Source organism: Gymnogyps californianus, chromosome 1 (genome assembly GCF_018139145.2).
Source record: "Gymnogyps californianus isolate 813 chromosome 1, ASM1813914v2, whole genome shotgun sequence".
NCBI lineage: Eukaryota > Metazoa > Chordata > Aves > Accipitriformes > Cathartidae > Gymnogyps > Gymnogyps californianus.
In genome coordinates this window covers 100,659,499-100,671,292 of record NC_059471.1, presented here as the reverse complement: position 1 = coordinate 100,671,292, position 11,794 = coordinate 100,659,499, and the positions used below count along the sequence as shown (strand labels likewise).

Sequence of the window (11,794 nt, the reverse complement as noted above, 5' to 3'; positions counted from 1 at the left end):
ACAGTCATTAGGCTTAGGTACAAATACACATTCTTATGAAATGCCCCCAAACAACAATATACCAAAAATGTACTATTTTAGAGTGAAATGTTGAAAAGCACTTTTTCCTTCATTAAGAAGGTATTTTTCTCCTACCCATAATACCTCGCACGTTTTTTTTCTTCAAATGCAGGTGGAAAAAATAGCCAACTACTGAAGACTAGAGGACCAAGAAACTACAAATTTCATATTCATACCAGCTTGATTGTGACCAGGTCTTAAGACTTCCCACAGCAACTAATGGTTGTTTGGACCGATTTCTAAAGAACTGGCACAAGATTCTTCACACAGATTTTCAAAATTTATTATCTTTTAATGAAATAGTGATGGTTTTAACTAGATTCTCTGCTGGTCAGAAGTTGGCTTATAGACCTAACAAACAATAATGAGGCTCTATTCACTGGTCTTTATAACCAAACTAAGTAACCTTGACTACTGAAGACAACTGTGACTCTTGGTAGAAAGGAAATAAAAATTGTGTCTCTGCTCAGTAATGCATACCTGAAAGAAAATTCACTGTTTAAGAAACATCTGAACCACCGCCATAACAAGTTATTGTGCTTTGTGCTAACCTAGACTACAGTAAGGTGGACCTGTTGGTTCCTGTATTTCCAGAAACTTCCTTGAATCCAGTTTTCAGTATTCTTAAGACTGGTTAAAAACCCATGTCATTTCAAGACTTGTTTCAGAAAATCTTCACAACTCACCTTCCTTATTTCTGGTAATCTTGGTATTTCAATAAGCCCACCAATTGGGTGGGGAATCAACATATTTTCTGAGTAAAGAATTGTGTAAAGAAAAATGGACCACTACACACCTTTACCCAGGACAAATATCATAGAACCACAGAAAAATGGCTAACTTTAACAAGTAAAAATTAGCTACATTTTATTAATATTTACAAATGAAAACTGTATATTTACAATGTAAACACTTCAAATTAACAAAACCTGTAAAAAAAAAAAAAATGATCCTCAAGCATTTGACTAGCAGAACACATTTTCTCTCCCTGAATTCAAAGGGAAATAGAACTAAGCTACATCCAAAAGCTGTTTCTTTCACTCTCAGAGGGAAATTTCAAGCAGAAATCTACAAGTAATAGAATGCTATTTTAAACTCACAAGAATGGTTAGATAAATTAATGTGGCATAATTCTCACAGCAATGCAGGTTATTAAGGCGCATACATAATAAAAAAAATCAAGCCATCCCAATGAAATGTGTTAACATAAATTTAGTTAGAAATTCAGGGAAAAAAAAAAAAAGCTTTGTTCTACAAGCAGAAAGAGGGTTTTTTTTTTTAGCTTGGAGAGGTTTTGATTTTCCTTATGCAACACTTCTACTAATCCTTTATTCAAACAGATCTTAGTAATGACTATCTGCTATTGCAGATTCCTTTTTCAGGAAGGAAAAACATTCTGTTTACTTCACTGATGGGAATATCCCTCAATGCTGGAATTGCTTCTTCTTGAAACTTCTTCTGTTGCTGCTTTTTTGCATAGTTATCTACAGGAGACAATGAGAACATTTCACATATTAAAGATTTTTTTCTTTCAAGAAATGTTCTATAATGCAACATTGTATAAATTTAGGTACTATAAGTGATGCTGAAAACCCCACCTTGCTGAGGTATAATGAGATGGTAATCAGAAATGCTTTACATTAACATATATTAGCAGAGCCCCTGAAGAAATCAACCCTACCCTCCTGCTGAAATCACAGTCTGGGACTTTTCTTGGTTTAAGATACTCTATGACATTAAACGATAACTACCCAAAGATAAAAAGAACAAACAAACAAACAAAAAACTCCACAGTGAATAGCTCGGTCTGTAGTTTGAACACTTTGCACTAGGATTTCTGCTGAGAGATGCTGTCCACCCTCCCTGTATCTTGGCTGCTTGTTCCCATCACCACACAGCACCCATTCCTATAACAGCATAAACATTTTTACAGGTGCACTTTGAACACAGTTATGGAACTGCTCCCTCTGAAAAAGAAAATTTTCAAATATAGTTGTTTTTCAAACAGAGTAGGTCCCCCATCCCACCTGCCATACAGCCACACAAACTCTTGGGTTGACACCAAATGAGAGGGTGACATGAGAGTGTGAATGAGTGGCCAGGAACAAAGGGATGACTAAATGGCAGCTCTTGACAGAAGTGTTGGAATAATGCATTCGAACTACAGCCTTGACTGATTTTTCTTCCTTAGCAGTTCAGTGTAATATAATACTATGTACAAAGTTTGTTAAAACGATGCAACTTCAGCAGTCTTAGCAATAGGTAACTTTCTTGCCAAATTTTACAGTCTGCATTTTTTCTAACAAAAATGGCCACCTGCAAATAGTGGTGGAATTCCTCATGTGGAGGAAGATGCAGCTGCCTGGAGAATATTGTGAATGCCTAGAACATATCTCCTTGGCAGGAGTAAAGGCTATGCAAAAGTTGAGAGAAAAACTGAAGAACAGCTTTTTTAGACAGGGAATCACTAACATATCTGATCAGGCCTCAATACTGCAACATCCTTCTTTGCACCACCTTGACTTCTGCATGCCTTCCCAGTTCTGCCGCTGCCAGGTACTCACGCCCTTCTTCCCATGACACTCTTCACTGGTTTGCAATGCAAGGTGCACGCCTGGGAGATCTTCATATGCCTAACCCCTGTTCCTCTAATGTGGTCTGTTTTACTAACGAAGTACGCTCTACTACTTGGAAACCACTGCCATAAGATGGCACAGAGGGCAGAGTTGGGCTCGTGGCTATCTTTTCACTCTAGTACTTCAGTATTTCCAAGAACTCCTTTTCTAGATCAAAATATTTAAAGGCTTAGAATTTGATTTATATTATATATGGCTACATTTACAGAAATTATCAGTTAAGTATCAAAATCTTAAAAAAAAAAAAAAGCCAATAAAATTACCTGTAATGGTATGTGTGGAGTTAAGTGGAGCCGTACTCATCATGTTAATACCAAAAAGTAATATATAACCAATTCCTATAGCAACTAGTAGGTACACTGGCAAAGCAACTGCCCAGTATCTGAGGAAAAAGATTTTAAAATTTACATATCATAGCAACAAATGCCTAATGATATAACAGTTTTAATGTAGTGGTTGTTACTGTATCTAGCACAAACTTAGCCAAGAGGAAAAGAAACAACACCTCTGAATATGGACCATGGTCCCTCCCAAGATTACTGACTGCAGAGTCACTGTAGCTACTTTGGTACAAACTGTCAAATAGATTCCTTACAGAAGGTTTTTATTTTTTTAAATATGGTTTAAAGTTTACTATATTTTCATCAGCAAACCTCCTGAAAACAAAATGTCAAATTCATCATAAAACTTTCAAATACTATGTCTTTCATTACACAATGAAAAATTTTCATCATAGCTACTTATCTACATAAAAAAATGCTCCACAAAGATTACAGTCCTTTATCATCAGGAAAAACTGCATTAAATACAAGACCACTATTTAAAAAAAAATGTTGTTATTTCAAAATAATTAAGGGTGTCCTATACTTACACATATTTAGGCTAAAGAGTTTAATTGGTTGAACTTACTTTTGAGGCCAGTATGTTAGTCCCAATGTGAACAGCCAAGTCTCGGGAACATATGCCCAGATAAGATACAACACTGCGCAAAAAATTAAAAAGTCATAATAGTACAACTGATACTGTTTTAGACTTCTTTCTTAAGTTTTAGAGCAATACTTCCCTACTGATACATGCTGAGAAAAAATTTTGCTTTCACACTATTTAAACCAAAATAGCTCTACCAAAACATTGCAGAATATGCCTCTCAGACACAAAACCTCCCCAATATGGGGGCAATGTTTTGTAGCTGGTTATATGATATCATTTTTATATTTGCTTTAACATTTAGTTTCTGATTTCCTGACAGACAAGAATTTCTTGCAAGTTGAACTGCAGAACAAAAAAACCCCTCGGTAAAAGGATGCCAAATGACTGTGAATGCAGAAAATATTAAAGCAGAAAATGAGCACATTTGAGTGACATTTGAGTGTCTCACACAGTGAGTCATTTGGTTGAAAGAAAAGCTGGTAGAATTGCAGTGCTTGGGTGGAACTGGTCAGAAAAAGTTATTGGAAATACTTTCTGATTCTTGGCAAGTTAATCATTTTCATGTCAACAAAACCAATACTGAGAAATTTTGCTCCCTAACAACAAATCCAGAGAAAAGTTTAACAAAACTTGAGGGGAACAGGTTAGTAGCCAAACAGTGACATAAGTTATGGAACTGCAGTGGCTTCCTGTGAGAGGAACAGGAACCAACTTACTTTCATTTCTACGTACTGAGGGTGAGACAGACTTACAGTAGGATCCTGGTTTATTATTTGACTACAGTGTATTTGCAGCACCTTTTCTTGTGTTGAAAAAGTGCTCTCACCCTCTCAAGCCTGTGTGAGCACGCAAGATACCCTCAGTGAAATGCTAAAGCACCTGTCACACCAGCAAAGAAATGCTGCTATAATCCTAATCATTTTCCCTTGCTGTTGACCAGATTGACTTAATTTTTTTTTTCCCCCCAGTATTTGGGTGGGGAAGGTTGCACTACCACTAACTACAATGGTTACTGAATAGTGACACTGTATGTAATTCAAGTAAAAAAGTTAGTAAAATGAGAATGCAGAGAATTTTTAAAATAATTTGGCTCCATAATACTATTAAAGACCCCATAATAAGGTTAAAGACAGACAAAACATGAGGAAATCACAAAAGGCAATGACAGGTCTTTGTAACTGACAGGTCTGGCAAATAATGCTCACTTAGTCCCTCATCATGCAGCATCAGAATAGGTGGTGTAACAGAATTTTGATCCTTTTCAGATGGTCTTATCGGAATGAATGCCTCATAAGCAAAGCAACACTTTTCGGTGAAGTATTCAGTACCCAGTATACTTACTAAAGCCAAACCACGATCCTAAAAAAAGAGCGAATCCATATATTGCCCTTTCTGGCAATGGGGCTGGAGAGTTTTCAACCATGCTGGTCTCTTCCCTTTACCTTCGGGAGGAGGAGCGTGAGTGTGAGGAACACGGTAAGAAGCCATTAGAGGTCTCCTGGAGAGTTCCCCTCGGAACACCCCGGCACTCGTGGGTGCGGGGCGCGAGACCGCACACGCTGCCGCTTTTGCCCCCGAGCCCACGCACGCGCCGCACTCGCCTCAGCCCTGGGTGGGAGGGACACGCGCATGCGCCTGCCGGGCTTCACCCGCCGACCGGACGGCGGGGAGGCGCCCGCGGCGGGCGTTTCACTTGCCCCTCAACGGACACAGGAGCCGCGGTGCTACCGACCCCCTCCCTCCTCCGCAAGCACCTCCAGCCCGCAGCCCTTTCCCCCCCACCCCGCCCGGTGAAGCCGCTCTGCCTCCTTCCTTTCGAGGTCACGGCCTGGCTAAGGGAGGAAACCACACCCAGGACACCCTCAGCAGCAGCAGGAGGAGGAGGAGGAGAAAGGCGGAGGCGCCTAGCCGCGCTCCCTACCCTCCGGTACCGCGCGTCCGCCTCCCGCCGGTCCGCATCACGCACATGCGCACGCAGAGAAGCCCAGCCACCCCGCCGGCTCCGGGCCCCCTCGGCAGCGGGCGCACGCGCAGAGCCTGCGGGACCGCCGGCTACTTGCCGCGCGTTGGCTCGTTTCCGTGACGTCAGACGGTAACTAGCCAGGGCCCGGCTGGGCGGGGGGAGGGTGTGGTGTGCGGGAGCTGCCTCGGCCTTGCGGAGCCGGAGGGGAGCGCGGCGCACGGCTGAGGCGGGGGCCGGTGAGTGAGGGAGTGGCGGGCGCTGGGGCGGCGACGGGCGCTCCCCCCCTCGCCCCGTGCCTCGCCGAGCTCGTGACCTCTCTTCGCCGGTGGGGCTGGGTCCGGGACGGTGACGCCCGTCTTTACGGAGTCCCCGGCAGGGTGACGCCCGGCCCGGCCCGGCCCGCTTGGGGTGGGGACCGGTGCTGTCGTCCACGAGAGCCGCGGCGGAGCCCCTCCGGGTCGCTGGAGCTCTTTGCCGCGGGGAGAACCGTGCCGGGCAGGGTTGTCCCGGCGGGAAACGCCGGGTTGCGACACGTCAGTGGCGAGCCTTGAGGCTTCCGGGGTCTAACGGGGGCGAGGCGGCTGCGGAGAGCCCGGCAGCGGGGAGCCCGGCCGACCCCCGCCTCGCCTCCGCCGGAGCTGTCGGGGCGGGACGGGAGGTGCCGGGCCAGCCGCTGAGCAAGAGAGGGACGCGCAGCCTGGGTGGGGGATACGCCGCTGGTTCTGTCAAACGGGGCTGCCCGGCGGAGCGGGCGGGGTGTTTAACTCCGTTCTCCCGGGCTGTGGCACTAACTGCCCTTCCCTCTCCGGCCTGTCAGGTGTGAGGTAGTGTGCTGGAGTACTGTCAGGCGTCGGGGACTTAGAAGACTCTTAGAGGTAGTCGATTTAACTAGCTTTTAACTGATGCTTTAGGTAACTGTTGAAAACAGTAACCTATGCTATGTAAAAATAAGAACATATGTCTTCCGTGAAACTCTTGCAAAATGTAACTTAATGTTGTGATCATTTTAAGTCCTGCAAAGCACATGTTTTTGCCTCTTGCCTTCCCCTCATGTATTTCTTATAATCCTTTTCTTTCAGGATCATGTACCATGGGTGAACCTATATCTGAATCCGAGTTTGCAGCCTTGGCTTTTTATGCTGGTGATAAGTCTTGCTGTGAATTGGTAAGTAGGTTTGAAACTAGATGAAGAGCTTGCAAGATGCTCCAGTGGGGTTTATACCCAGATCTGATCTATGGAGTAATTGCTAGTGTTGATTAATTCAAACTGATGCAAGGGTACCTTATACCACTGTATGTGACTCACTTGCAAAAGTACTAAATTGGGGTAGAGCATAGAGACTGTGTATCCTCTATCAGGCAAGTTTTACTGAATGCATATACAATTATGTAAAACTAGACAGAGATGCATAGGTCCTATTAGCAGAATTTGACCAACCTGTTGGCCATGTATCCAGGCCGTACTTGGGATGATATACCTCAGTGACAGATTCAGTTCCTTTAATTGCAAAGCAGTTGCAACTTAGTTCATGTAAGTTCAAGTCTGCAAATTAACTGCAGAGTGTTCACCCATTCTTTGTTCTTGTCATCTCTGACGTTTTTTTCTAGTTCTTTGTGCCCAATAAGGCCTCTCGTTATTTAGTTGTTTCTTCTATTGAATAAACTGTAGCACTCTTCTGTTTTAATACTTCCAAGAATGCTTTCCTTGACTCTTACTTTCCCTTTCTTGCTATGCTTAAGGAGTTTTAGAAGACAGCGTGGTAGTTAATCTTTCTGCTGCTTGGAGGGTTCAGCTATGAGTTAGTTATCCTCAGTGTTACTGCTGCAAAATACAAACTAGCTGGCCTATTATTCTTCTTCCTATGCAGAAATAAAAAGTACAAGTAAATTGAATTTCTTATTTGTAAAGCTGTATCTTTACAAGGGACCGTTACCAGTAGAGTAGTGAGTCTCACTGGAAATTGTTTAGATCAATAAAGATTTTTTTTTTTTGTGTGTGTGCTGTGGACGAAATAAAGTACTTTAACATTTGTGTTAGCATAAGATACTAGACATTTTATCTCTTAAGGTGATGTGTGTGCTGTGCTATGGAAAGAAAGCCCTTGATTCTGTGCAAGTGCTGAATCTTGGTTTTCAAGTTTGCTTTGGTGGGAATACCACCTTGGGCTTGATGTATAGAGCGTATGTGGAGGGGGGGTGGGGTGGTTTGGTTTGTTTTTAAATGTTGTAGCAAAATCCACGCTGTGAAGGGAGAAGTTCAGTCATCTTTCACAATTAACTGATTTTGAAATCCTAGCTAGTTTTTTTCATCTTTGTTATTGAATGTCCTGGTCTGTTACATATGTCAATGTTATAATAACTTATTTTTGAGAGTAAGCCTTGATTTACATGTAATGTTGTAATAGTTCAGAAACGCTACTTCAGGTGAAATCACATAATTGTTTGTCATCACCTTAGGTCAAGTTAGTAAGTCATCATTGCACAGCATGCTAGTATTTCGAGAAAGTCTGCCACTGAAAGAATAAAGGTCTGTTAAAGAAACTTTATGAAAGATGTGTTTGGTAATTAGTTTGGTTTTATACTGTTCTCCAGTCATATTCAGAAATAACTTTGCATTTGTTTGAAACGATAATGCAGCAATACATAGACATGATATGTAGTATTTATTAAATGACATATATAATGTTTGTTAAAATAGTAGACTTTGTAGGGATCTGTGAAACAGAACAAAGTCATTTATTCTTCAGCTTGAGAGACTCATATGGAGTACTATTTTAAACCCATTAAAGTATTGATACAGTATGCTGCCATGAAGTAGTAAATCAACCACTCCACTTATTTTGATATATATGTATTTATTTAAATATACATGCACTAACTATCAAAACTTAATTACTTTTTTGAAAACCTGTGTTGTCTTCTTAAACATGTTTCCTTAGGTATTCTTGTACATTATATTGCTGCCTAATACCCGATTTTGAATTATTAATTTTTAGAAGACTATTCTAGTGTGATTTAATATATTGTTTAAACTAGTAAAAGCTTTCCCATCCATTCATAACTATTAATCTATGGACTTTTTTTTAATGGATATGCAGGTAAACATTTTTTTTTCATAAGACAGCAACTAAACCATTGTGTTAACTCTAGTAAACATGCTTTTTTCCCCGTTTGTTTTTGTTTGCTTTGTTTGCTTTTTGGCTGTGCTTAATGTGAATTACAAAGATTGGATCCAAAGGAGTTTGTCATTTGGTAGTGCAAAATATTGTAGACTTTAAGTTTCCTTGTTTTCCTCAGAAAGCCGTTGGCAGAAGTGCAGAAACATGTGGGAGAATGAGGAATACCAGTAGTATTTTATTCTTGGGGAAATGGGATGGGGGGAAAAAGCATGGGGTATTCACCCACCGCAGATTGGTCTTAGAAGACAACAAGATGCTGCTGAGCATTGAATGAGCATTACTAACATTTTATAAAAAGCTTCTGTTCAGAATGAGTAGGTACATAGAAATAACTTTCCTGTCTAGGTCCATACTTGATAATAGTTAACTAAATAATTTTAGATAATTATTAATTAATTTTGTTTACTGTGTCTGCATTAGTATTTCAGTTTGGATCAGGAGAATGCTTTTGAAGCAAGTATCCCAATTGTCCCTGTCTTTCATGTTTTGGCTTATGTTGTGAAGAGGTCTTGGAGTGTGCTAGTGGGATTCATTGGGGTTGAAACTAATTTAGAAGGTGCTTTTAAGAGTGTAGGTATTGTGCATCAGCCATGAATGGGTGCTCTGTCTATGGGACTAGATTTGAATCAATGCAGACTAAACCCCTGTGAAGAACATATAATGTGAAAGTAGACTGCTCAGTACTAAATACTTTGCTTTATAGATTTGTTTCCTATTTGATCGTGCTGCTTGCTTATGAAGATATAACCCTAGACAATCTTTTATACTGGTCTAAATATGTTCAATAATTACCTTTTCTTGAGAAAAGGAATTGGTGACAGAACGTAAAAATCACGTCCATTCCTTCCTTCCCCTGATGTAAACAGTTTATATTGGTTTAATATTTAGAAACAGTTAAGCAATCATTGCTTATAGTTAGTGTAACATGTTTGCAAGATGTGCAGTGTTAAAAAATATGTTTATCTTTAGGGTCATGGAGTGTTTGTACAGCGATCGCTACATAAGCCTAAAACAGGTATGTAAACTAAACCAAACTTACATAACTTTCTAATGCACTTCTTGTGCTGTGTGTGGATCTTTTGATTGCTGCTTCACTTTTTCCCTTATTTTGTCTGAAGTAAGTAGAAAGTTATTATTTCTGAGCAGAAGCATTGGTATGTTCTTTTACACTGGAAGAATTCTCATCTTTTTGTCCTAATGTGATGTGCAAAAGACTGCTATACATTTGTGAGAACAGTGTAAATAGTCAATAATATGTACACATATGCAGTCAATTAATGTGATGAGGATGGAGATTTAAGGCTTGTGTTCATTACCTGTGTTTTAATTGTAGCTACATTTTAGCTGTGTAGGTCTGAAGACACCTTCAAGTTGATCTTTGTAGGTAAAGTTTTGTGGTTGTAATATTTTAAAAACATTTTTTTAATAGCAGAAAAGCAGGTGGGTCGAGTATATCAAGTTCTTCAAAACTGTATTCACTATACAAATGCTAACCTGTAATATGTAGGAAACTCAGATGAACACAGCCAGCTGTGTAAAATGAATTTTTGCATATATTCAGAGTCTCAGATAATACTGCTTCTGCTCTGAGAGTACTTGATGCCATCTTGTCGTGTTTTAACCCCAGCCGGCAGCTAAGCAGCACACAGCCGCTCGCTCACTCCCCCCAGTGGGATGGGGGAGAAATCAGAAGAGTAAAAGTGAGAAAACTCATGGGTTGAGATAAAGACAGTTTAATAGGTAAAGCAAAAGCTGCACACACAAGCAAAGCAAAACAAGGAATTCATTCACTACCTGCCATTGGCAGGCAGGTGTTCAGCCATCTCCAGGAAAGCAGGGCTCCATCATGTCTAACAGGTACTTGGGAAGACAAACGCCATCACTCTGAACGTCCCCCTCTTCCTTCTTCTTCCCCCAGCTTTATATGCTGAGCATGATGTCATGTGGTATGGAATATCCCTTTGGTCAGCTGTTCCGGCTGTGTCCCCTCCCAACTTCTTGTGCACCCCCAGCCTCCTCGCTGGTGGGGTGATGTGAGAAGCAGAAAAGGCCTTGACTCTGTGTAAGCACTGCTCAGCAATAATGAAAAAATCCCTGAATTATCAACACTGTTGTCAGCACAAATCCAAAACTTAGCCCCATACTAGCTACTATGAAGAAAATTAACTCTACCCCAGCCAAAACCAGCACACACCTCAATAGTTTAATAAGGATCTCTACCTTTTAAAGACGGTCTCTGAGGGAAATGGATTATATTTTTGAAAGAGCCATGCATCACGCACATAATGGCCTCTGGAGAAAAAAAGAAGAAGAGTGCTGATCTTTTTGTACAGTGTTGCTATGTGTCACACTACCCTGGATTTATTGTAGACAATAATTAAATGGGTACAGTTAGAAGAGGCTCATGTTTTATCTTGAAAATAGCATCCCTTATAGCCATTAAACAGCTCACAGCCCTTGTTAGGCTCGTCATTTAGAAGCAGGCTGCATTTATTAATTTATAATGTATATTATACAAGGCAAGGAATGTAAAGCCTGCCAGCAGGTCCCTGTTCTTACCTCCATATAAGTTCCTTCTCCCCCTTCAATTTATAAAAAACCTCAAGTTGCCAGATGTATTTAGAGTGTTCAAGTTTTCTTGTTTTGGTTAGATAGTACTTAGGAATACAGTATGGAAATAACTGATGTTTTTTAATGTTTATTTGGACTTTGGTTACTTGTAATGCCTGAATTGTGTAGTCTAATTCCTAACTGTTTTCTTGAAGATGTTGATCCCTGTGAAGTGTGGTGCAGTCAGCCAGTTGACATATTAAGAGAATATTGCAATGTTATTAAAATACGCATCTTTTGGCCTCTTCTCTTCAAAAGTGAAAGTAATTCTTTGGTAGCTGATTGGAGGTAAGTAATCGTGTTCTCAAAGTAATTTCGTCAGCCTTTACGTTTTTTTGGGTTTTTTTTTTGTTACCTGTGAAAGATCGTTGTATACTTTCAGTAGTGGTTAAACTGTCTGCAGGAATGTTTTTACC

General features: G+C 40.7%; 2 protein-coding genes across 3 annotated transcripts in view; one reads left to right on the top strand and one right to left on the bottom strand.

The window, feature by feature from the left end:
- Window positions 1-897: 897 nt before the first annotated feature.
- On the bottom strand, window positions 898-5,636 carry PIGP (phosphatidylinositol glycan anchor biosynthesis class P). 2 transcript variants are annotated; one of them, XM_050914612.1, is made up of 5 exons: window positions 5,548-5,636; window positions 4,968-5,068; window positions 3,606-3,678; window positions 2,960-3,078; window positions 898-1,544 (listed from the first exon to the last, which is right to left on the bottom strand). In XM_050914612.1, exons 2-5 carry the CDS (start codon window positions 5,047-5,049, stop codon window positions 1,414-1,416), a joined length of 405 nt encoding a protein of 134 aa, XP_050770569.1. In that variant the 5' UTR covers window positions 5,050-5,068; window positions 5,548-5,636; the 3' UTR covers window positions 898-1,413. The 2 variants fall into 2 exon arrangements, with proteins under 2 accessions (XP_050770569.1, XP_050770563.1); XM_050914606.1 differs by lacking the exon at window positions 5,548-5,636 and having other exon boundaries at window positions 4,968-5,198.
- Window positions 5,637-6,679: 1,043 nt separating this feature from the next.
- Window positions 6,680-11,794, top strand: part of TTC3 (tetratricopeptide repeat domain 3) — a 65,774-nt gene continuing 60,659 nt past the window's right edge. The window contains exons 1-3 of the mRNA XM_050915187.1: window positions 6,680-6,754; window positions 9,738-9,783; window positions 11,534-11,666. Of these exons, the coding sequence (XP_050771144.1) occupies window positions 6,680-6,754; window positions 9,738-9,783; window positions 11,534-11,666 (254 nt within the window). The remainder of the gene's footprint in view (window positions 6,755-9,737; window positions 9,784-11,533; window positions 11,667-11,794) is intronic.

Coding starts and splice junctions, on each gene's coding strand:
- PIGP (XM_050914612.1), bottom strand. CDS start 5,049: ATGGTTGAAAACTCTCCAGCCCCATTGCCAGAAAGGGCAATATATGGA. Junction 3,679..4,967: donor AGGATCGTGGTTTGGCTTTA/GTAAGTATACTG, acceptor TTTTTTGCGCAG/TGTTGTATCTTATCTGGGCA. Junction 1,545..2,959: donor CTCCACACATACCATTACAG/GTAATTTTATTG, acceptor TGTCTCCTGTAG/ATAACTATGCAAAAAAGCAG.